General features: G+C 31.1%; 1 protein-coding gene across 1 annotated transcript; it reads right to left on the bottom strand.

Annotated features, from left to right (window-relative positions):
* Positions 1-214: 214 nt before the first annotated feature.
* Positions 215-25,236, bottom strand: LOC107362831 (sarcoplasmic calcium-binding proteins I, III, and IV). The gene is made up of 6 exons (XM_015929969.3): positions 25,022-25,236; positions 11,056-11,123; positions 10,550-10,716; positions 10,335-10,467; positions 3,167-3,264; positions 215-483 (listed from the first exon to the last, which is right to left on the bottom strand). The coding sequence occupies exons 2-6, from the start codon at positions 11,108-11,110 to the stop codon at positions 313-315; spliced, it is 624 nt and encodes a 207-aa protein (XP_015785455.1). The 5' UTR covers positions 11,111-11,123; positions 25,022-25,236; the 3' UTR covers positions 215-312.
* Between the last annotated feature and the right edge of the window lie 341 nt (positions 25,237-25,577).

Below are 25,577 nucleotides of genomic sequence, written 5' to 3'. Positions count from 1 at the left end.
ATGAATTTACTGTAAATAATAAAGTCAAAGAATTTTTTTTCTTCTTCTCCTCTTTTCCAATGGCAAGACCATGAAGAGGTTGAAGAAGAAAATTGAGACAAAAAAATGTGTCTTTTTTTCGTTCCATGTTTACCTTTGCCATTACTGGCATCATTTAATTGAAGAGAGTAAAGAATGTTTTTCTTGTTACCGAAAAGTTAAACACATCAACAAGTTATTGGAACAAGTAAATTTTAATTTTCATCAGAGACTTTCTTCTTTTTCAGAACTTTTCTTTTTCTCTTTTCCAGTGTTCCAATGTTTACTTTGCTTTTACATGGCTTTGTGTTGAACTTTAGACTCCATTTGACTTTGTTCAACTGAATCAAATGGACCGCAAATGTACTTTCCTGGACTGGATGGATTCTTTGAAACCCAAAAGTCGTATACAAGCTCCTTGAATCGGTCTGATGTTAATGCATTTCCGTTTGCCTTGTCTTCTTCCTGTTACAAGGTGAAAAGAATTGAACAATTAAATGAGAAAATTGAATGGGTTGAAATTACAGGAGAAGAAGAAGAAAAGAGAGAAAAAACTGTTCAGTTGAACATTTTAATCAAAGGCAATTTAACATGCTATTGTTGGACTAATTTTGTGACAATCATGTCCATGTTATACAATCATTTACTCTTTGTACTTCATTTCATCTAAACAAACTGACATATTGCTTGAAACTGATAATGATTAAACCAAATGAAAATTCATTCAATATTGTTTGCTTCACCAGAAGAAAACAGGAAAATCAAATTCAATTCAAATTTCTTTTGTTCTGTAAAATCTGAGACAGTTTTGTCTATTCATTATAAGTCTTGATTACTCAAATGACACTGAAAAAGCTCATATGCTCAGCTTTATGACATCGAAACAACATTTTGAGATCTGAAAAATTCTCGTAAATTGTCGATCGCATGGAAAAATTATTTTGAGTCGGTTCGAGAGTTGTCAAGTTTTCATGCCATTTTGAGTTTACAAGATTTTTAACTTTATTTTTTCCATAAAAGAAATTTTTCTCCACTTTTCATCATTGACTCACTTTTTCAAACGAAATCACACATTCTGAACTCATTCATCGACCAAGTTGTTTCAATTCAACTTCAAAATTTATGCATAAATATTGAATTTTCTGGACAGTTGATAACGACATTCAAAACTGTAATCCTACAAAATAGCTTTCGAGTGAAATCAGTGAAAATTGTCTCCTTTGATCCAAATGAAGGTATTCCAATGAAAAAACTGCATTCTTAAACATAACCTAACGATTGATCCAATTCGAGCAACGAAGTGAAGTGAAAAATTTTGTTTTGAATTTTTCTTTTCCAATTTCTGTCAATTATCTCATGATATCTCTAATAGAAAACTTGAATATTTTGTTGAGCTTTAAACTGGTTAATTTACATTTGGATCAATTGACGAGAGAAAAGGTTGAAAATTGAAGGACGATAATTGTTTAGGTAATATTGCACTTTCCCTTTTAATGGTTTGTTTTCACTCGATTCTGGTTCAACTGTGCAAGACTCGTTGAAAGCTCAAGTTTTTTCTTCTTCTTCTTCTTTCTGTTCGCATTTGAATTGGCTGTTTTAAAAAGCAACTGTCAGAACCAGTTATTCACACATTTACGGTTGGGATAATAAAATTTCATGATAATGATAACAGAAAAATTAATCTGATAAAATGATGATGATGATGAAAAGTTAAGAGATGGAAATGATGTTTACAAATGTTTAGTGGGAAAAAAAGAAGCGAGAAATGAATGAATGAGCAAGAAGAAGAAGCAAAAGCAAAGGGAAAAAAAGTGAATTGAACTTGAAAAGTTGAAGGATTGAACAGGAACAAAATTCATGGAATATAAATGACATTTTATCAACAGTTAATAGTGTAGATGAAAGAAGAGAAGAAGAAGAGAAGAGAATCAGAAATTACTTTATACAAGATAATCAGTGAATAAAGATTTCTAGTTTATCATGCAAAAAAGTAATGCTTATTCTCATTCCTAATCATAATCATTACAGTTGATTCATTCACAAGTTTTTGGAAGGAAAAGGCAAAAGAAAAGCCAAAATCAATTTGAAATGCAAAACATGAACATTTAAGCAAACCTTTTGCATCATTTGCTCGATAATAATCATTATGATGACAAAGCCGGCGGCCAAATCGAGTTTCATTGGAACATGAAAATTGTCAAAATTTGAATCAACAAAGGTTGCTCAAGTCAGATTATGGGAAAGGGTGAAACAAGGTTCAAGGTAAATGTAACCAAATGTCAACAAAGACTGAATTTTGGGTCAAAAATGTAACAAAAGAAGTGAAAATTGAACTTTCTGTTTATGCTAATGAAAGATTCAAGTTGCCAAATAATTATCATGCAATGATGAGAAAACGAAGCAACAAATTTTCGCCATGGAATCACTTGAAATTTGAACTTGTTCATCATTTAAATAAGCTTATAATTTGATGATGTTGTTTATCGTTCATTGTCTAAGCACTTTTATTTTCACTTTTATTGCTTTTTATTATCATTGTTATTGTTATCACCGGCAACATAAATATGAACAAAAGGTAAAGAAGAGGAAGAAAATTTTTCTTTTTGCTTTTTGACATTTTTCACTCCCAAATCCGAATTTGATATTATTTTGATTTATTTTGATTATTTCTCATTTTATTATCCATTTCTGTTCATGTCTCAACCATTTTTTCAGTGTCATCAAGTTTATCATTGTAAATTTACTCCCAGTGCCCTTCCTTGGAATGAATAACTTTTGGAGTAAAACAAGAAAATTTTTCTTTTCTTTTTCAAAATTTTCTTTTCCCTTTTCCTAGTTCATCAGTTTGTTGTTTTTTGCCTTCTCTCTTTCAGGTCTTGGCCTTTAATGTTACAAAATAATGTTTATTTTCATTTCTAGGCTTGAAAAATACTCAATCACTCTGAACAAATGTAATGCTGAAAACAGAGAAATTCTTTCTTCTCCCTTCTTTGATGGACATAATTTCAATTTCAATTTTTCTTCTTCTTCTTCTTCTTTTGAATATTAAAAATGATCGAACATAGTCTCATATTGAAATTGCTATTTTTAGCCATTTTCTTGACTCTATACAGTCACTTCAATTGAACCAGTTTGCTCATCTACTCACATTTAACATTGATTTAAAGCATTCTTCAGCTCTTGAAACATCCATTTTATAATTTGTCAAGTACTTTTTGTAATCCTTCAGGCAAAATAGAGCATCTTCTGTATTGAATAGAAGAAAGAAAAGAGTTAACTGATTAAAAGGTAGAAAATGCATAGAAAATGACAAGTTATTAAAACACTTTTTCATCATGAATTCAAAGTCAAGAAACTGAGTTTTCAAGTTTTTCTAAAAAAACATTTTCTTCTTCAGAACTTTTTTTCCTGGAGAATTGAAATAAAAAAATCAGCTGCAATTTGATCTTTGATTAATCTGTAATTTATTTAAATCAAAAGAAATGCAAAAGTCAAACTTGAACCGAGAACAAAAACATGGGTTGAAAAATCTAGCTTATCTTATTGAGTGAATGAATTCAACATGAATTTTGCAGGAAAATATCAACAAATGCTTAGATTCACTAAATAATTTACATTATAATTCAAAGAAAATTTTGAACAAAATCATGGTTTAATCGCAGAAATTGATCGAGATTCCATTAAGAATTTATCAAACAATTGTAAAAATGAATTTAGATCATGGCATGTTCGTGCTATTAAAATTGGTGAATCTTTTCGAGACTGATTTTTCATCAACATGTTTACTTGGGAAAAGTGCTAAAACTTTGAAATGGAAAAGTTAAACAGAGGAAAGTGCATTTTAAGCATAAAAATGGATTAATTTGATAGAGTAGTCAGATGAAAATGGATTAACTGCAAGTAAACTTGGATAACATCAATGTAACGGTATAATAATAAATAAAAGTATTAGAGGAAAAGAAGGTTAATCAAAGAAGTTACAGCTTTAATTTCTCGAACTATTTCAGTCTCATTCGTAGTATTATTTAGATGTTCATCTATTTGATTTCTTAGGCTTTGACTGTTCGTTTCAATTTCATTCACACAATCAGTCGAGTCTAAATTTGGTCTTTTTGTACACATCAGAGTACCATAGCCTTTCAATCTTTAGTAGACTTTTAAAGCTACTTTCCTAAAACTCTATTTGTGTTTTCTCAAATGCTACTGTGTTACATGATCTACCTGATCTACCTATCTATATAATATTCTGTCTATTTTCCTGGCTTAACAAATAAATTTCTTGTTCTCAACAATGTAATAAGAAAGGCAAAACAAACTCTTTGTTTCAACAAATGGATTACTGCGTTGAGTTGAAATCAACCGGACTTGCTGTGCAAGAAATTATTAATTTGACTTAATTTCAGCTAAATTTTACAAGTATAACTAGTATAACAAATTTTGCATAGTGGGCACATTCATGGGCACACAAGCTTTCAAGACGAACGTGGCTGGACAGGAGAATGAAAAAACTTAAATATCGAATGCAAGGCAAAAAATTACCAAAACCCTTAACATTATAAAGTTGCGGCAAATAGTGAAATTGTTGGTGCCTCTTTGTGCCGCCATTTCATCCAAAAATTGACACAATTTTCGGGATTAGAACCTTGCAGAATCCATATCACCGGCCATAGTCTTGGTTCTCTTGGTTCAGATGGCTATGCTGGTAAAAGATCGCAAAATAAAAAAATTTGGAGGATAACCGGCTTTGCTCTAGCTAGACCAAATTTCACTGACATTGTTATTCGACTTGACGTATCTGATGGAAAATATGCTGAAACAATCCATACTGATTATGTAAGAATGTGACTTCGAATTGAAGATTCTCTTGCATACATCGATTTTCACCCGAATGGGGGCATAGAACCGCCCAGCTGTGGTAAGTCTAATGCTATGTAAGTATTTACAAAAGTTACATTTAATTTCAACAATGTCAGATATTCAGCCTACAATTATAAACCAACTTTGGCAGGTCGTTGAAATCGTCACCCGCGAATGTGCAGTGTGAAAGAGAGCGTCGTGAGTGTGAAGAGTTTTCAACCGCGTTATAAGAGTGATCGCCGATTATGAGTCTACGGAAATAGATATTGATTCATCTTCATCAACAGCATAAATGGATTACTCTTCATCTGCAATTTCTGGCTCATCCGATGATGCGAGTGAGATTGACCTCGATGATGTAAGTTTAAACTGTAATTCAATTCTGGGTCCTTCTCCGCCTCCACCAAATCCCCAGGCAAACGACATTCATCGATTGAGGCAAATGATGGAAAGCTTGGTTGTGTTAACAGTGAGACATAATGAAATTGATGATCGTCTATACGATGATGTTGGTCGTGTTTTTGAGCATATGCTGGACAGGTTGGATGGATTGAGTGAGATAAATCGGAGCATTATGAATGAACCGCGATCACAATCCCTCAGATTGAACTCCTTCCAATATCAGCTCAATATACTGGTCCTTAATAAGGTTTTTGATGGTCGAATTTATGAGGAGAGTGATGAATATAATTGAAAAATCAAAAATAAATTTTGAATTGTTTAATTAACAATACCGAAAGAAGTATTAAAAGCATTATGAATATCTTTTTGCATTACTTTGCCTTTTATTCACTTTGATTGATGGGAAAAAGTAGAGCGGGAGAGAGCGAGTGAAAAAAGTAAACTGGATTGGTGTTTAAGTTAGTTATTATTCAATTTGATTTGATAGAAAAAAGAAAGAGAAAAGAAAGTAAAAAGGAAAGTGAATTAAAAAGAAAAAAATTAAACTAAATTCAACTATTAAAGTACTTATCTTTCACTAAATCTTACAAGGTAACTTCAACAAGTGATACCAACCGATCTTAATGTTCTATAGCTCATTCGCAAGAAATTGTCGAGTAGATAAAACGTGCCAGTTTTAGCTGCTGATACGCACTTTTCAAAAGTTACAGGGTGTCAAAGTCAAAAATTGACAAAATTTTTCAAACTTTTCTTTATGTGTTGAAAGTTGTTAAATATTCAAATTTTGGCCTTTTTGGATTTTATCAAACAATATTGAATGGTGCTGAACTAAAATTTGCTATCTCCAAGGCTATGCTTAACTGTATTAACTGTAACGGTGATCCTTATTCTAACCTTTTTCTTTCAAAACATAGATAGCGATGATTTAACTGAAAAAGGTTCTTGATAGAGTTGCAAGTCTCTTACCGAAGCAAAATGTTCCGTCGAGTGGAATTGGAGTGACAGAAGAAAGATGCGCGAAAAGGATAAGCAATATCTTGATACAAGTCGAAAAGAATCAGGAATACAATTTCGAAGAAGACAACTATGTCGTGATCGACTCATCAGCATCAGATGACCCATCTTCATCAACAGCATCAATGGATTACTCTTCATCTGCAATTTCTGGCTCCGGCTTCTGGATTTCATCCGATGATGCGAGTGCGATTGGCCTCGATGATGTAAGTTTAAATTGTAATTCAATTATGGGTCCTTCTCCGCCTCCACCAAATCCCCAGGCAAACGACATTCATCGATTGAGGCAAATGATGGAAAGCTTGGTTGTGTTAACAGTGAGACATAATGAAATTGATGATCGTCTATACGATGATGTTGGTCGTGTTTTTGAGCATATGCTGGACAGGTTGGATGGATTGAGTGAGATAAATCGGAGCATTATGAATAGTATAAAAGCATACGCTTCAACTCCACAGAACGGAAACGGAAATACCTCCACCCCCTTTCGCATGATTGATTTTACACTCGACTGACTTAACGGCTGACCTTGACACCGTCTTTTGATATTAATGTTTTTGATGCTTGAATGATTCTCCTTACTGGTCACTGTTAATGCTTGAATGATTTTTGACACCATAGTAGTAGTAAATATACACAAGATAACTCCTCTACACAAGGTAACTCCAAATCGATATTTCTTGATTTTATCAATTGATAATTTATGAAAAATGAATGGAAAATACCTCTACACAATCAAACTCGTCTAAACATGATCTAATTAACAAAACACAAATTATTCATTCTACATTTGTCTTCGAGACATTTATTAGTCCTTGTATCAAAAACCGTTATTTAATTCTGACCAATTGTTCATTATTATATTGCTTCGAAAGATCATAATTAATTATAATTAGAAAATTTTCGCGTACAACTAAATATGCAATAGCATAGCAAACGATTTCGCGAACAGATTTATTTACTGTTTGATAATTCTTTACAATTACCCTTGAAAAATGAATTTCAACAGTTACTACAAGTTCTGTCTCTTGTTGCTCTAGTATTTTACTGAATTTAATTTTGTTTATTATATCTAAAACTTATGTTAATGTTCTAAGTAACACCTTTTGATTTTTTCATCAACTTATTGAACAAATTTTCCATCGACTTCTTCACCGGCCTAATCACCATCTTCTTCACCATCGTCTTCACTATCTTCTTCACCATCTTCTTCATCATCTCTAACAACGCCATCAGATACTTCTCACTACGTTTTTGTCTATTTCCACTAAAAAAGTAAGTCGAAGTTTAATTTCACTTTATTTTCACGATGACTCAGATGTCATGATCTTTTATTTATTGTATCAGTTACCAACAAGTTCAAAACACTTTTAAAGCTGATGACAGTTAACTTTCAGCAAAATTAATGACTGATTGTATGAATCCTGATGGTGAACAATAATTGCAACGGTTTAAAACCGGAAAAGTATTAACTGTATCATATGAAAATGAATCTAGTTTTCGTAAAAGAATGCTGAATTGACCATCTGGGAGGTTTAATGATCAACTATTCACTGACTTTTTTGTGTGTTGATTAATCAACACCTGTTTCGATTGTACAATCAAATGAAACTCAATAAATGTAAGATAGAAGGTTTACTAAAAACAAACACTCAATTTAGCAGAATTTATCATCACTATCAAGTTAATTTCATTATCATATGATTTTCAAGTTTTAACCATTTTAAACGCATTTTCAACGAGAAAAGTTTAGCTTTTGAATTAATGTATGAATTTCTATTTAGCATTTTCAGGTCTCACAGTTAATTTTTCTAGCCAATCGCAATTAAGCTTTATTATTAAGCTTTATTTATAATTAAGCTATTTAAATGCCCAAAATCTTACAGCTGTAAAAAAAATATAACCACGAGATGAGATAAAAAGAGAGAGAAAGGGAACTTTTCTTCGAATATGGATGTAAACTCCTGAAAATGGTTCTCCCTTCACCGGAAGAGTTCGCAAAGGAATTGATTAAGACAGTCAAAAGTTGCCGAAAACGAACCAATGGACAGTGGTGCTACGGGCGTGGTTTCCCCTGCCTCAACTTATACTGATTTTAGGGAATGGTTGGAGCAATCAAAGCTATCGAAGATGGAGATGATGATTATATCGATGATCATGAAGATATTAGTTTAGATGATGATGACATTTCAATGTTAATTTGTATCCAATAAAGAAATTTACTTTTTATCAATTTTGTTTATTTAAAAAAACGCGGGAAAAATGTGCCAGAAAGGCGCTTTTATTACTACTGCAGCTAAAAATTGAAACAAGCAAACCAAAAGGCAATAAAATATTGCCAGCGCCGTTATGTTTACTTTTTACGGCAGTAAAAATTATGAGCAAGACGTTTCCAAGACTGTAAAATGTGCTCTAGGAGATGATGCTATTGCTTGCTTGTTGCTAGAATTTTTATAATGCGCATGCGCTATTATTCACAGTCAATTTTGTGCCCAACAGATGAATAACTTTGGTGAAAGCTGTACAGAATTTGATATTAACCCCTGAATAGCACAATACGTAAGGAAATTTACTTCAACTGAAAACTGTGATCGTCTATGTTCACAAAATTTTGTTATCGTAGAGCATCTGTTTGCACCTTCACTGTCTTTGTCCACTACATCTACATTGATGATGGCTAATTTGACTTAATTTTGCTACAATAAATATTGATAAAATGATTCAAAACTGTGCAAAATTCTTGTAAATGCTAACACCAAAAAACATAAAAAACAAAAAATTAGTAGTTTGTAGTAATATGTAGTACAAATAAGTTTGAAATAATTCAAAATTGTTTGAACATAACTTAATTTAAATAAAATGCCCAAATTTTAAACCCAAATATCTTAGGAATCACTGGGTTCACAGATGGAAGCATGGTTTTTCACAACTCATCATTCTCTATCGAATGACACCTTTCTCATTCAAAGTACTCTGGTAATCCAGGTGATTCCCTTGTTAGTGCCTAATTATAATTTTAACTTAATTTTAGTTAACTCAAAGAAAAATTATGTCCATTCAATATAATGAATATTGAAATTAATAAATTCTATTAAATGGTCCTAAAATGTTACATCTATACTAATAATACTAGTAATTCTTGTGATCATTAGTTTTCAGATTCAAATTACTCATTTTGAGTAACCAAAACCGATGATTTAATTTTATACATTTTTTCATCTAACTACAAACAGAACTGGTTCAAATCTTATTCAAGGAATCTTATTGACTCATCTTGATTCTTCACATTTTTGTTTATAGAGATTTTTGTCACGGTGGTTTTGTGATATGATCATTGAATCAATTTCTGCGATTTCATGATTTCCTCTATTCATTCTTCTTCAATTCGATAAATCTAAGCATCTGAAAATCAAGCATATTTACCGGCAAGATATTATTTATAGATAAGATAATATTTATAGCAAGATAATTCTGGATTTTTCAACCTGAGAAGTTTTTGTTGTTTCATTCGCATTCCATCATAATAATGTACCTTTGCTTCTGTCCATGTTTCCTTTTCTGGTCAACATTACAATGTTAAGCTGATTTGGTTTACTTGAAATCGGATTAAGATTATCGTCTTTCTCTTTTTTTCCTATGTTTAATTGGTTTCATTGAGGATAAACTTACAACTGGCAATATCAATTCTTAACATTTTCTTGCTTCTGTGTGTACACTGATAATGAGTATTAAAAGATGTACCATTAAAAGGAGGCTAACATGGAAATTTGAAAAGGTAAAGAATGATTAAACTTTGAATTTTAATGTTGAGATGAAACATGTTTTTGCTCAACTAATCTTTCCAATAGAAGTAGATTAACTTGATATTTATTCATCATTAGTGTATTCATTGCATCATTCATTGAAACTGATTTGAAAATGAAGTTTAATCAATTGATTGATGGAATGGAAATTTAATTGGAAATTTTTAGATTTCACATTTTTCTCTCCAGTGAATCCAATACAAAGAAAAAGGATAATCTTGTTTAGTTTGTAATACTTACTATTTGAATCGACACAGAGGAAAAATAGTTGAAGATAAGTTTTGAGGAAATCAGGTAAATCTTGATGGCTTTTGGTTGTTTCTCCGAGTTTCTCAAAAAATTGAACCCATTCACCAAATTCAACAAAAGTATCCTGAGACAATTTTTTAATGGCTCAAAGTTTATAAGGAAAAGCAAAGTTTATCAAGAATCAATTTTTTACTCGAGTCACTTACAGCATTATAGTCTGCAAAAGAGGTCAACTGATTCCACCATTTTTCAAAAATTGCCTTCCAACGATCATAAACTTCCTTCTCCAGTTTACCTCGACGTTGAAGTTTGGTGTACTTTTCAGCCAACTGATTAAAGTCTTCCCATGACAGAATGCCATCGCCATTATCATCTGCAAAAGTTCAAGTCGAAGTCAATTTTTAAACAAATTGAGTTGGTTAAAGCGCTTCATTTTTGAACACAAAATGTGAAAGAAAGCAAATCAACTGTAAAATTTGGTAAATATTAACTCAACTAAAGCTGAAAATATTTTCAACTATTCATCAAAATTATGTGAATAAAGATGTCTTAATGTTCACTTTCAATGTTTTGCTTTGAATATCAATAAACATTGAAACTGCAGCTTTAGCAGTTGATAATTTTTGCTCTGGAAAATCGTAAAAATCGAAAATTAATTGAATATTAATGGGAACATTAATAGTAGAGATGGTTCATTCAGTTGATTGCTTACCCCAAAAGTTGAGAAAAGTGAAAAGATGTTTGTGTCTAAAAAAGTTTTGGTCCATTTGACTTTAGTTTCTGCGAAGAAGAAAAAAGAATCAAAGTTGGATTAAATTTTAAAATTTATTAATATTGCCATTATTGCTGGTTCTATCAATTTATTTTCGAAAAAGCGATAAATTTTGTTTCAAGTGCATTTTGGGAAAAGCAAAATATGTTATTTTACAATATATCATGAAATCTGGAGAGGCTATGATTCATAAGACATTTTTTGTCGAAAGTTTTCCATCGATAAAAATTCGAAAGAAATTAATGTCTGAACATTATGGATTGTTGAGTTGACCTGAAGTCAATATTATGATTTGTTGATATCGCAATAGTAGTAATGAAGTCTGAAGATTATTTGGAAATTTACTTTGCAGAAAAGTTACTAATTGATACAAATTATGAAATGATGGAAGACCTTAGTTGGAACTTTATCTGATCACATAAATCGAGTCAGATTCTAATGAACTGATATGGAAACATTGATTCTTTTACTTCGAAAAATTTCGTCACAAACTCGAACAACTATAAAAAAATTTCATACTTCATTTGTCTTCTGTTCTTGTTATGCCATCAAGGCTTTGTTATCTGATTTCAGAAGAGTTTTGATAAGTTGCTATTGGATTTACAGGGAGTTCTGAGTTATCATTCCCTTCTGCTAATCACTTAATGCAAGTCTCGATCGTCAAGGTAATGCTTTCAAGTCACAACATGAACTTGATTCGAAACATGATCTGTGCATAAAAAAGCGTCTCATCTATCGATTTGTGTCAATAACTTTAACGAATGTCAAGTAATTAATTGATAAATTGGATTCTGAAGCACCCTGTAGTAACCATCAAATGGCATTAAGTCTGACAAAAATGAACAAAGATGATTAAAAAGCCTAGAATCAAAATTATCTTTTTGTTTTTCATTTTTTTCTCCGAGTTAATTAAATGAATTTGATGAGGAGTTTAGGATTTACACAATAATTGAAACATTTTAATATTTGAAATTGATGAACAACTGGGAGTGAAAATGACGATGAATATCTGGGAGTAGAAAAAATTTAGCTGCGAACAAAAAACGAACCAAAAAAACAAATAGTCATGAAATTTTTATTCGCCAAATGTAAATTGTAGATTCTGTTTATGATTGTTGTGTTTGATTTACCATGTTAATCTTTTTCTTTCCATTGTATAAAATGAAATAAATATCTGGGAATAAAATTTGATGAAAGAAGAAAAAAATGAAATTGCATAAATATAATTGCAGATAAAACGGAAACAATTCAATTCAACAGATGATTTGGTACAAAATAAAATGACTTGTTGAAACGATTTTTTCTTCCCTCTTTTTTGTTCTCTTCCCTGTTATCAAAATTCCCTGGATCCTTGCAATACAAGTTTATAGCCTCAATTCATACCAGTTTATACAAATGCAAAGCAAAAACAAGAATCTCTTGCTACATTTGATCAAAGAAGATTAGTATTAAGTGAAATGATTAAAATGATAATCGTCTCATGGACGACATGAAACTGAACAACATTTACTTTAAACTCAAGAATCATTAGCAGTTTGATTGCCACGGAAGGTTGGCTGAAGATGGAGACTTGAGCAACCTAAGAGGTGAACCTAGTTGGGTCAACCTTTGTATGCTTGAGGCTCACTTGGCTATCTTGACTTACTTTCATCTTTTCAGGTTTTCCTTTGAATTAATGAGATTCTCTAGACTTGTTCATTTTAATCCTACAGTGAATAGTAATCAATAACTGAACCATCATTACTTTGGCAAGTCAATGAACTAAAAGAAATATTTATCCATTGCTTGATAAAATAATCACACTTGCAGTTGTTTGTGATCATTGACATTAAATCATTATTAATAAATCATACTTTGATTATTTTATTGAACCAATGTTAAGATTTGTTGTTTATCCCATTTTCACATATGTTTTATAGCTTACAACTAAATGATTAAACTTGATGTTAACCAATACAAATATCATTACATGAAGTTAATTAGTTTAATGCTATTATGGAATGAAAGATTCATTTGAATCTTTTTTTTGTACTTTCTTTTCCATTCTCCAAGTTGGATCAAATTTTTTGGAGAAAAAAATTAATTTCTATTGACAAGTTTAACTTATATCGCATTTTGTCTCTACAGTAATAAAGCAAAGAAGGGAAAAAATGATTACATTTATAGCAGTTGAATGAAAAGTTCAACTCAATATCCATGCACTTTTGACTATATTCAAACATTATTAAGAGCAGAAAAATTGTGTTCCAAAAAATATTGTTTCCAGTTTTTCAAACTCATTAATTTCCAAGTCATCAGTTAAATTGAATTTTGTTGGAGTTTCAAATTTCTTGATATTAATAGCTGTATCGATAAAGTTGATCTCAATGATACTTTTAGTGAAACTCTGATGAAACTCGAAAAGATTGCAGATTGACTAAATGAACTCATTTAATGGTGATTGGGTCGATACTTTCAATCAACAGATCAATTTTGATTACAACTATTTAGCATTGGAATAAGTTTTAGAAGCAATTTTCACTTGGATTCCATCTTGCCGAGTTACCACACTTTAAGCATTTAAATGTTTTTCAATCAACTGAGAAAGGTATAAGCTTTGAATTAAATTTTTGTCGATCAGTTGATTGCATTTTTTGCATTTTATTTATCAAATCATTTCTAAGGTGATATTGCTTGCATTTGATGGTATTCATTTGATGTCATTTGCTTCTTCATCATCTTTGAAGTTTTTGATTTTTCTTAATTGTTCTGACTTTGCGTCTGAATATTGACCGTGTTTTGATTCATTTTCATCAAAGTTACTTGAATTCACCAATGAAATGAAGGGTTTATTTACATAAAAAAGATTGAAAGAAGTTTTGAATTTTCCAAAAATTAGACTTGACTATCTGAGTACATGTTTAGCTAAAGTAGTTTTTTTCAAACGATAATGAAAGGTGACTCCAAGTGAAAGCTGTTTTCAAGTTGAATAACACTTGATGGTCAAACATGGGAAAATGGTGAAAGAGAACAAAGTTTACATTTAGAAAGGTGAATCTGTTAACAGGTTTTTAAGCTTGAAAATGATGATGATGATGAAAACACAAATGTCAAAATAAATTTTCATCAAAAGGGAAACACAGAAAAGGTTAAAGGTTGCTTGTTTCGAGGGGAGATTCATAAATGAACATATTGACCATTGTTCAAGTTGCATGTTTACTGGTCAATTTTGAGCAGATTAAACATGAACAAGAAAGGAGAATGAAAAAAAGAGCAAAAAGCTCAAAGCATCAACATTTCAATCAAAAAATGCATTCAACCAATTTACTCTGAATCGAAGGAAAGAGAAAGAGCAAAAAAGGTCAAAAAAATGAGCTTCTATCAGCCAAATGGGTTGAGCAATACAATATATCAAATGAAATGCAGGGTAATTTGAACAAGATGATGAAGAAGAAGAAGAAAAAATGAGAACAAATTTTCATTTATTAGTTCTCTTGTTTATCCATTAGTGTGACACTGACTTTATCCATTGTTGTACATGTTTTGCCCTTCATTATCATCATCTGTCCCTTGGTATGTCAAAGCCCATTAACTGGTGACAAGTGAATCGAGTAAAACTAAAGCCAATCAAACATCAAAACTTCGTAATCCTCAAAACTGATTCAAAAATTTTCTACTCCTAAATTCACTTTCATTTTTTGTCTCTCTCTTCCTTTTGCCTGTTACATCCATTCTCATCTTTATCATCGTCTTTATCATCATCTCTTTTCATCAGCATCCTTCACTCGTCAACTTGAACGAAAAAAACAAAAACTCTTTATCCACTTTCATCTTTCCATCAACTCTTCAACTTGAAAAGGCTAAAGTTTACTTTTTTTCACTCACATTTTCCTTCGTTTATAGCAACACTTTTAAATCAATCATGTAATAAACTTTCAACTAATCGGCATTTTCTGCTTTACAATCACAGCATGGATTTTCCCAGTTCCCAATCTTCCAATTGAAACCTCAAAAAATCATCTCTACCTGGTCGAGAGTAAAGACACTTTTCTTTACCAATCAACTTGTCTGTAACCTTGTTGTTGCCAGTGAAAAGTTGGTAAAGAGGTAGAAGTAAAAAAAAGACAAATTATCTAATTTATTCGGTAAACTACTGAATAATCATCAAGCCTAGATCTTAGCAGTTAATTTCATCAGCATAATAATATAATCACCGATGAAGCAAAGAGAGAGCATTATTCATTAGATTATCAAAAGCAGAGGCGAGGTAAAGAGTCAGAAAAAAAGTAGCAAAAAATAGATTATTCATCAGCTCGAATATCTTGCAAAAAGTAGAAGCATAAATGAGGTTAAATTATCAATATCATTGGTAGTTGGTAAACAATTTGGCCAAACGAAAAGATGAACGAAAATTGATTTCATTGGAATCAAAATTTCCAAGTCTAATTGACCATGTAAATTCGAGTCTTTCAAGAGTTTAAATTGTTGCAAAAATGATATAAAAGCAATTAAGTTCAACGACTGGAACGCATTTGCAAAAAATGAAACAAATTACTTCAACTTTTACCGATATTTACTTTCGAAAAAGCTTTTCCAATGAAGATTCAATTTTTGTTTCATTGGAAACTTTTCCATTCTCATTGAGCAATGTTTACCTCAAAGTTTGAGTTTGCCTTTACCTTGGAGCAAAATATTGAACCTTAATAATTACGGATAATAATGCATTTAGATATTATTATATTAATCCTTTGACAATTTGTTATAACAATGATAACTCCCTGGAGTTTAGTTTATATTTTTATTCATTTTTACTTTTCTTTTCATTATTCAAACGAAGAAACCTTTTTATCGTTATTATTTTTACTATTTATTATTATTACTGTTATTGCTGTTATTATTGATATTATTTAGGTTTGCTTCAAATTTGCCATTTTTTTATCATTTCAGTTGGCTTGATAAGATAAACAAATGAGATTCCGGAAATGGTTACTCAGTTTATCGATGAAATTCAATGGAAAAAGGTCTGAAAAGGGAAGAAAAAATAAACACAACTTATATGCTTTCATGATAAATTATCACCAATAAAAGTCAACAAGTTGAATCAATAAATGAAAATATTATTCATCATGAGAATGGCCGGTTTTTGTGCCAAATTAATCGCTACTTCTTTTACTTGAACCAATCTTGCAATAAGGAAACATGCATTAATAATGAGCAATAAAACAAGTAATTAAGTGTGCAATGTGAATGAGAAATGTAAACCTTTTCCTTTTTTTATCATTTTCTGATGTTCCTTTGATTACTCTCATTGAACAAATTTCGGGTAAAATGAGACGAAATTTGTACTAATCTGAGCTATCATTTTTCATGTCATTTATTTAGTTTATCTTTAAATCTTTTTATACCGCATAAAAGCCAAACTATTATAATTTTACCTGAGTATTACATTTGTAATCCAAATAAGGCCTGCATAGTTATTTATTGATTAATCTTGAATTGTATTTGTATTTATTCTGACGATTCTTGTCATCTCAATCAATGTACCTTCGAAAAATATTTGCATGCAGAGTTGATCAATTTTCTCACCGAATACACACACCAAAAAATAATTTTGATTACTGTGACTGGAGCGTGGAGATTGGCGAGAACTGGAGTGAAAGAATTCACCTTCTGGATAAGTCTGGACACAATATCTTATCTACAAAATGACGCGATGTAGAGAAAATGCTATTGGACTCTTAGTCGGTCAAAAAAAATTGAAAAAAATTATGCTAATATCATTACGAGAGTTGAAGAATATTACAAAAAAACTCAGAAGCTTCTGTTCGCTGAGTTTCAGCAAAGTTGACCACAGATCCGAAACCACTGTAACGTTTGGTCAAGTTTGGTGCAGTAGCAGTAGTAGTAAAAAGTCCAGGTAAAAATAAGCTAAGTACCGCGCGTTTTTATCGTTTAACGTCTGTTTGCAGCCATAACTCACGAACGGTTATTGCTACAGACCTCACAACTTGTCAGACTTGAACCATGAGCTCCACAGATTGAAGAATCATAAGTTAGAACACTCAAGGTCATTCAAGGTCAAACCGTTATTTGACCTCTAATTGGCCTTTCTAGGTAGGTGATTTTCTGAGAAAAAAGTTTTTCAGATCAGTTAATGTTAGTCTTATGTCCATAACTTATGCTGACTTAAGGATGTAAGTGTTTCAGTGTTGCGTAAGAGATGAGCGAATCACTACACAGAAATTTACTTCGTAACCTTGCTGACTGTAAAGTTAGACTTCACAGCAAGAAGAACAAGTACATCGAAGTTAAAGATTACCCGATTGGTTTGATTAAGCTTTCATAACAACTTATTAGAATTGTTAAAAATATTATATCATTAAAAATATTTTTTGTTACTGTTTTCGTTGATCAAAACTTGAAACTCGCTTGCAGACTGGCATATCGGCACATGATCATTGTTCACTTTTCAATGGTTTATCTGTCCAAAAGAGCATGAAAGCTGTCCAAAGAAACAAACAGTAAAATTGTTGCAAGTTGTATAACTATTTCCACTATGATGATTGCATTAGTGAATGATAATGATGATACAAGAGTCCAACATTGTTCAATAATATATTTATAATAATAATGTCAAATAATGATATACCAATGTAATGTAACATCAATAAAAAAGTTGAGCTAAGTATTCAGTTCTTTTTTTTCATTTCTTTTGTTCACTTCATTTCTCATGTTCATTGTATATCATTTTCTACTTAAATCTTTTTTACTTATCATTCTTCATGTTAGTTTCATGTTCATCATCATGAATGCCATTTAACAAGTCGATGTAGTATTAATCTCGTCAAATGCACTTTTCAAGATAATTATTGTTCCATGTTGTCCAAATGAAAATGATTGTTCAAAATTATTGTCCACTTTAACCTTTATTCCAATTCTGCATTTGAACAGCATTTCAAGTTGAATCACCAATGAATTACATTGAAGGTGTACAATCTTCATCTTCTTCTTATCCTTTATCATGACCATCATTCCCATCATGCTCATCATTCTTATGATCATCCAACCAAATGGTACAACAGTCAAATTCGGGAAACTTATAAGTGAAACAAGATTGAAAATGATTCACATTCCAAAGGTAAATACCATGGATACTCTGATTCAAGAGTTGCCTTCCTGCTGATTGACTTTATCTCTTCAAGGAAACTTCTTACAAAATGATGTCTTTGTTAATCTTGTCCATCGTCTAGGACAATAAAAGGACAAACAACTTGCCATCAACTAACTAAGTCCAGGTAGAAGAATCTCAGAATGAAGGAAAAAAGAGAAAAAAACTTTTCCTTGGAAAAAATTCATTTCTTCCAATATCAACAGGATTACAAAGGTCATACATTTAAGCATAGGAATGACCACATCAAGTTAAGGCCAACCTTTTTTGTTTCTCTCATTAATCAGATATTTAGTTGAAAAGAAAAGTTCACATTCGATTCAAACATTTCTCCTTTTTCACCTTCACCACCAGCAAACATGATTCCATTTTCATGTTCTTTACCTGTATTGGTAAACTATCGATTAATGATGTTTAAAGGGAAAAGAACATGAAAGTATAAAAAAAGCATATTAATAATGAATGGGAAAATCAGCTGACATAAGCTCTGTTGAACATTATTTGTCATGTAAAAGGATCAGAAAATTGGTTGACTTTGATTCATGAAAAGTGGAAAACCTGAACCTATCACAGGATGCAAAAGGTATTGGCATTTATTGATTTCACTTATTGATTTACTTGGAAAATAAAATTTTCAAAACTTTGCAAAAGTCGACAAATTGAAACAATGAAAGTTCAAAAGTGAATAGACTGAGGCGACAAGGAATGCCAAAAATTTCACACAACAATCGAGAAAATGGTAAAACTCAATTCGAGTAATCTTCATCAATTCACCAATTTATCATCCATCAGATACTTCAGTACTTTGGTAACTTTGCTCATCATTGTCCAAAGGCAGAAAAGGATTGCTAATGAAAGTTAATTTTTTGTTTTACTTTCATTAAAGGAGGAGGACAGAAAGAATAGGGAAAAATGCCTAAAAAATAGATTTTTTTCAAACTAAATTTTTTAAATAAAAATGGCATGAAAAATATCACAGTGTTAACCATTTTTTTATATTCGAAGCCGTTTTCGAGATAATGGCCTTAAAATTTTTTTTTGATAAAACATATCATTTCTGATAGAACTTGACATCCAGATCATGAATATAAAATCGGTTTTTTGATGCGACGTCCAGTTGCTGAATTAATTTGAAAAAAGTGACAAAAAAGTAAAGAGAAAAGCTATTTTATTTCAAAGTACACTCGATATTCGTGAACCACGATCAAAACCCATTTATCCTATGTAGTTTTTGATTCTGTATCTGTTGATGTTAATATAATTTGATTATCATCCTGCTAAATACATTCAAAATGCATTCCAATGTTGTTCTATGGTGAAGTATTGCTGATGGTTTATGGTACACTCGATATTCGTGAACCACGATCAAAACCCATTTTTTCTATGCAGTTTTTGATTCTGTATCTGTTGGTGTTAATATGGTTTGGTTTTCATCCTGCTAAATACATTCAAAATGCATTCCAATGTTGTTCTATGGTGAAGTATTGCTGATGGTTTATGGTACACTCGATATTCGTGAACCACGATCAAAACCCATTTTTTCTATGCAGTTTTTGATTCTGTATCTGTTGGTGTTAATATGGTTTGGTTTTCATCCTGCTAAATACATTCAAAATGCATTCCAATGTTGTTCTATGGTGAAGTATTGCTGATGGTTTATGGTACACTCGATATTCGTGAACCACGATCAAAACCCATTTATCCTATGTAGTTTTTGATTCTGTATCTGTTGGTGTTAATATGGTTTGGTTTTCATCCTGCTAAATACATTCAAAATGCATTCCAATGTTGTTCTATGGTGAAGTATTGCTGATGGTTTATGGTACACTCGATATTCGTGAACCACGATCAAAACCCATTTTTTCTATGCAGTTTTTGATTCTGTATCTGTTGGTGTTAATATGGTTTGGTTTTCATCCTGCTAAATACATTCAAAATGCATTCCAATGTTGTTCTATGGTGAAGTATTGCTGATGGTTTATGGTACACTCGATATTCGTGAACCACGATCAAAACCCATTTTTTCTATGCAGTTTTTGATTCTGTATCTGTTGCGGTTAATATGGAATATCGAGTGTACTTTGAAATAAAATAGCTTTTCTCTTTACTTTTTTGTCACTTTTTTCAAATTAATTCAGCAACTGGACGTCGCATCAAAAAACCGATTCATGATCTGCATGTCAAGTTCTATCAGAAATGATTTGTTTTATCAAAAAAAAATTTTTATGCCATTATCTCGAAAACGGCTTCGAATATAAAAAAATGGTTAACACTGTGATATTTTTCATGCCATTTTACATTTAAAAAATTTAGTTTGAAAAAAATCTATTTTTTAGGCGAATTCCGTCCGCCTCCTTTAACTAGCTCATCATTTGAATTTTCACATTGAATTGGATATTGTTTTCATTTTTTGTGCTGCTTTTGTCAACTTTACAATTGACTTAATTAGCATTGTTTGACTCTTTAACAGCAATCAAAATTGTGTCTCGTCAAAGCAGCAGAGTTTTAAGCATCTGGAAATATTGAGATTTGAACAACTGTCGAGGTGAAAATACAAATTAAACCTAACAACATATTACATGGAGAATCATTATTCAGGGAGGAAAATTTTTCCTTTATTTCTTTTTCTACTTTCAACTTTTCTCTATTCTATTTCATCATTATCATCATATTAACCGAGTTTCTTGATTCACTTTTTCCTCTCTTCTCTCTTCTCTCTTGCTAATGCTATTTAAAAATACATTTGAACATATTAGCATTTCATGAACAAATAATTATCTCTCATGCAGAAGGAAAAGCAAGAATAAAAACATTTCCAATCTTGTTTAACTTATATTGTATTAACTTGTCCTTAATTAGCTGGCTTTCTCATTCCACCATCATCTTCATCAGCATCAGTTGAAACTCCAATCATAATGGATTGACATGAGAAATTTTTTCTTTCTCTTCTCTTCATCAAAAGAATTATTTTCATTGTTCAATGAGTTAAAAAATTGAGGCAGTTAAAGTCAAGTGATATCAATAAAGGCAAATCAACGAGTTTAATTTCAGTCTCATGTTATTATACTTTTCAAGAACATTCATCATCTCAGTTTTATGATTTATTTAATTGGTTTATGTAATGCAGTAAATTTCATTAACTTGAGCTTCTATTCATATTTTCAGTCTTCAGTTGATAAAGAATCTGAAAGATGCCTTTTTTCAAGCAACATTTTGCAACTTTGCAAATCTTTTCAATGGAAACTATTTTTGCAAAAATTAGCAAATCATTTGATAGAGTCTGCGAACTGAATCCAGATTTGTAAACGTTTCATGTGTCTATCCATGTAGCAATTTTCGTAATCATCATTCATCATTGGATTAAATTATCATTTATTATTTTGGCGAATCTTTTCTTTCAGCTTTTGGTCCATTTGGTTGGAATCATTATGAGCACAGATGATAAGGTAAACTTGGCGTTTAATTGAAATAACGTTGAACTTCATCGATACCAATCATAAGTTATTGCTCTTTGATCTTGAACTATCTTCTTTTTCTATGAGACTTTTGTGATCATGTAAATGCTTTAGTAATGCGCGATCATCGAAAATTCGGTTATCGATTACTATCCAATAATTTCATTGAGCATCGACCATCATCGATTCATCGAGTGAGTTAAGTTGGTCAATTTAAAAGTAGAGTTTGAAAGAGATGAGATACTGAGGCAACGAATCGATGTAAAGTCTTCTTCTGTTCACACTAATGTTTGTGAAAAAGTCGATGAAGCTGATCTGATGAAGCCTAAAATTCAAGGGAATTTAAATATCGATTTTTCAATGTGATCAATCACCGAATTCAAAATATAAATGATTATCGCCAAACCCTAAATCAACACAACAGGCAAAGTGCTTTCTAATCTTCAATGAGCTTTCCGTACCTGAAAAATGCTTTTTTAAACACGACATTTCCAATAAAGATTTGCTCCAACCTGTAGCAAGTAAATGCACAGCTTCACTTCAAGTATCCAAAACGCACTGTCCAATTTAGGGATTGAATGGAAGCTATTCGAGAAAGTCGAGAATATTCTTGAATCGTTTATGCTTTCTGAATTTTTCATTTCATAATAGTTTTTCAATTAATCTGCTCAATAGTTTGTATCCTTTTGGGTCAACTTTTATCAAACTTCATTGCATTATAACTTTTTCCACCGAATTCCATTTCCTAAAGCACCAGCTGCCAGCTGTTTTCAGTTTATTTTGAAATGCTCGCCTCTGACAGTAAGACGGATGAGCATTGATCAAGAAAGCACAAAAGCAGAATTGAAATGTTTTATTTGTTATCTTTTCAAGTTTGGCAAATGTTTCAATAATTCAATACAATTTTTGATCATTTCAATGGGACTATTTCAAGAGTTGAAAAGTTGATGCAAAAGATGAATTTACAATTTTACTTGAACATTATAAGTTGAAGATTGCACTTTGAAATTATTTGTTAGCCAATTGTAATATGATTCCTTCCATTGATCTGTTTGTTTTTCAGGTAAACATTTCAGGTTATATCATGATATCATCTTAATTGATTGAATCAATAAAAGTTAGCAAAAGTTGAAAATGAAATGCTCATAACTCGTTGAGCTACTCCAATATAAAGCAACAAAGTAAAAGTTGAACAGTCAAGAGCAAAAGCAATATTTATCATAATCTAATAACAAAAGTTAGAGCAATAATAAAATATCTTTTGTCTATTCATTAGCTTTCATATTTTCACTCAAACATCCAACTCTTTTTCCGAGTTTTATAATTCCATTCAATATCATTGACTCAGAGTCTGTTTCTTGCTTCAACCAAATCTGAAACTCTTTACTTCTAATTGTTTTGCCTTTCAAGTCAATTTAATTATCCAACAGAAAATGATTGAAACATTTCAACAAGAAGACTGGAAAAGAGTGAAAACGCAAAAAACTCATTGAAAAGTTGTGTGAATATCGAAATGGGTTTGGCAGAAATGTTTATCAATTAGAAATGATTAACATGGAAAAAGAGAGGAAAACCAATTGATGCTAAATGTTATCATTTGATAACTGAATTTCAATGTTGTCTCTATTCTGTGATTTGTGACACTTTGAAGAGCAAAAGGTTGTCTTGAAATTTGATAACCTTTTATTGATTTTCAGATGTAAACTCATTTCAAAAGTAAAACTGTTTTTCACTGATTGTCATTATGAAATGAGATACAAATAGATTGAAGTACAAAAATAGGAAAATTAAATGATTGAATGAAAAGCTATAATTCAATGTTGTGATAAAGTGAAAGCAAAGCAAAATAAGGGAAAACAAATAATGAAATTATCATTTTAATAACAATCATGATCATGAAAAGAAGGAAGAACAAGTAAATGGATAAAGTTCTGAAAAAAAGTAAAATGCTAATAATAGTAGGCAGTAACGAAGAGAGAGATGAACACAAAAATGAACACAAATAATACAAAGTTTAAAAAGTGGAGAAGAAAAAAATTAAGAAAAGAAGGTAAAATTATCATGTTTGATACAATTCAATACAACGAAAAGTGAATGAAATACTCAACTTTCAACATGAAGTTTTTTTGCAATAGCAAACAATGGAAACGTTTCCGTGGAAGCAAAGGTAAAGAATTGCAATTAACGAATCAAGAATCAACATTCAAACAATTAAACTCTAATTTTTCATTTCAAACATTGACATTGACAAACTGATTAAGTTTACCTTTTTTGCTCATGAAAATAATGATTCATTGAAAAGAGAGAAAAAAAAAGATTCTTTTTTTCCAACCTTTTCAAGTTATCAAAGTTTCATTTTGAAATTGCTTCATCCGATTGTTTCAGGTTGGAGACAAAAAGGAATATTTTTTTCTCTCTTTTCCTAGTTTAAGCTGAAATTTCACTTTTGCATTCACTTCCTCACCTTCCTGTTTAACCCTTGCTTTTTGCACCTTTATCACCATTCCCTGTTATCTTCATCTTTGCTTAATTTTTTTATTCCTTTCCGATTTTCGTTGGTTCAAGTGAAGGGTGAAAGGAAGGAACAGTAAAAGGTAAAGAGAAGAAAAAATTATCAACTTTTCCTTCTTCCCTTAACCCATTTTATAACATTATTTTACTGTTCAACTGACAATTATATTATTGTTAAGGTTAACAGAAATCATCTTCAAATCACAATCTTTAACACACACTTTTATCCAACCTTAAATCTCATTTTCATCTCATTTCTACGAGTTTATCAGCTTCTCCTGACTTTTACAGAATCGATCAAAACAAATCTTTTTACCATCAATCTGGTAACTTTAGTGGAGTAAACTCAATTATTAACATCTCTTCTTATTCAATCATCTTTCCATCTTCTTCCTTCTTCTTCTTCTTTGCTACAATATATCTTACTTTGTTATCATTTCCTTGTACCTCATTAAATTCATCAACAATCAACAATTGAATTTAGAGTTACAATCAATTAAATCAAATTACATTTTCACTTCTTTTAAATCATTCTTTCTTCTTCTTTCATTCTCATTGCTTCTAATTTTTGCATTTGCTTTTTCCAGTAAACTGCATAATAATTCAACTCTAGATTTACATTTCAATTGATTTCTCGCTTCTCAGGTTAACATAATCATTTCTGACTTGAGATAGTTCCTGGCTCTTTGTGTGTGTTCACCTTTACAGAATTATAATTAACATTGAATGAAATTGAATAAAAATGGCAAGAATAATTTATAATTGGAAAATTGAGTTTTCTCTCATTACTCACCTTTTGCCTTGGTTCCCTTTGTGATCCAAATGAAAATCTTTACCCAAATCTTTATTCACTTTTTGCCTCGATTCACCTAATGAATAAATGCTATTTCCTTGATCACAGGGAGATTAACGATCAAACCTAATGTGGTTAATATTTAATGATCAAATTTATTGTACACTTGGTTAGCAAGAAAATGTATTAACGAAAAAAAAGCAACCTCACTATTAAGCTTGAATGGAAAGGGAAAAGATGCGAGAATTTTGTGCGACTCAATTTTCGCCATTTCATTGGGTTCCATGAGTTTCATCTTCTTTTCTTGGCAACCAAATCAACTTTTCAACTATATTTAAACTCTTGTGGTGTGTTAGTGTTTTTTGCATCCATTGCTTTTTCACTGATGAATAAACAACTAATGGTTGAGCCATTCAAGTTGAAACTCATGGAACATCTTTACTGATTGATTTGCATTCAATCACAAACAGTTTGACACTATTTTTTGGTTTGGGAGTAACTAATCATGCCTCCGATTCTTGAGTTTTTTGGTGAGCAATGCTCGAAAAGAGTCGAT

Source organism: Tetranychus urticae, chromosome 1 (genome assembly GCF_039701765.1).
Source record: "Tetranychus urticae isolate SD_2017Ah chromosome 1, NJAU_TeUrti_SD_1.0, whole genome shotgun sequence".
NCBI classification, from domain to species: domain Eukaryota; kingdom Metazoa; phylum Arthropoda; class Arachnida; order Trombidiformes; family Tetranychidae; genus Tetranychus; species Tetranychus urticae.
This window is presented reverse-complemented; position numbering and strand designations above follow the sequence as displayed.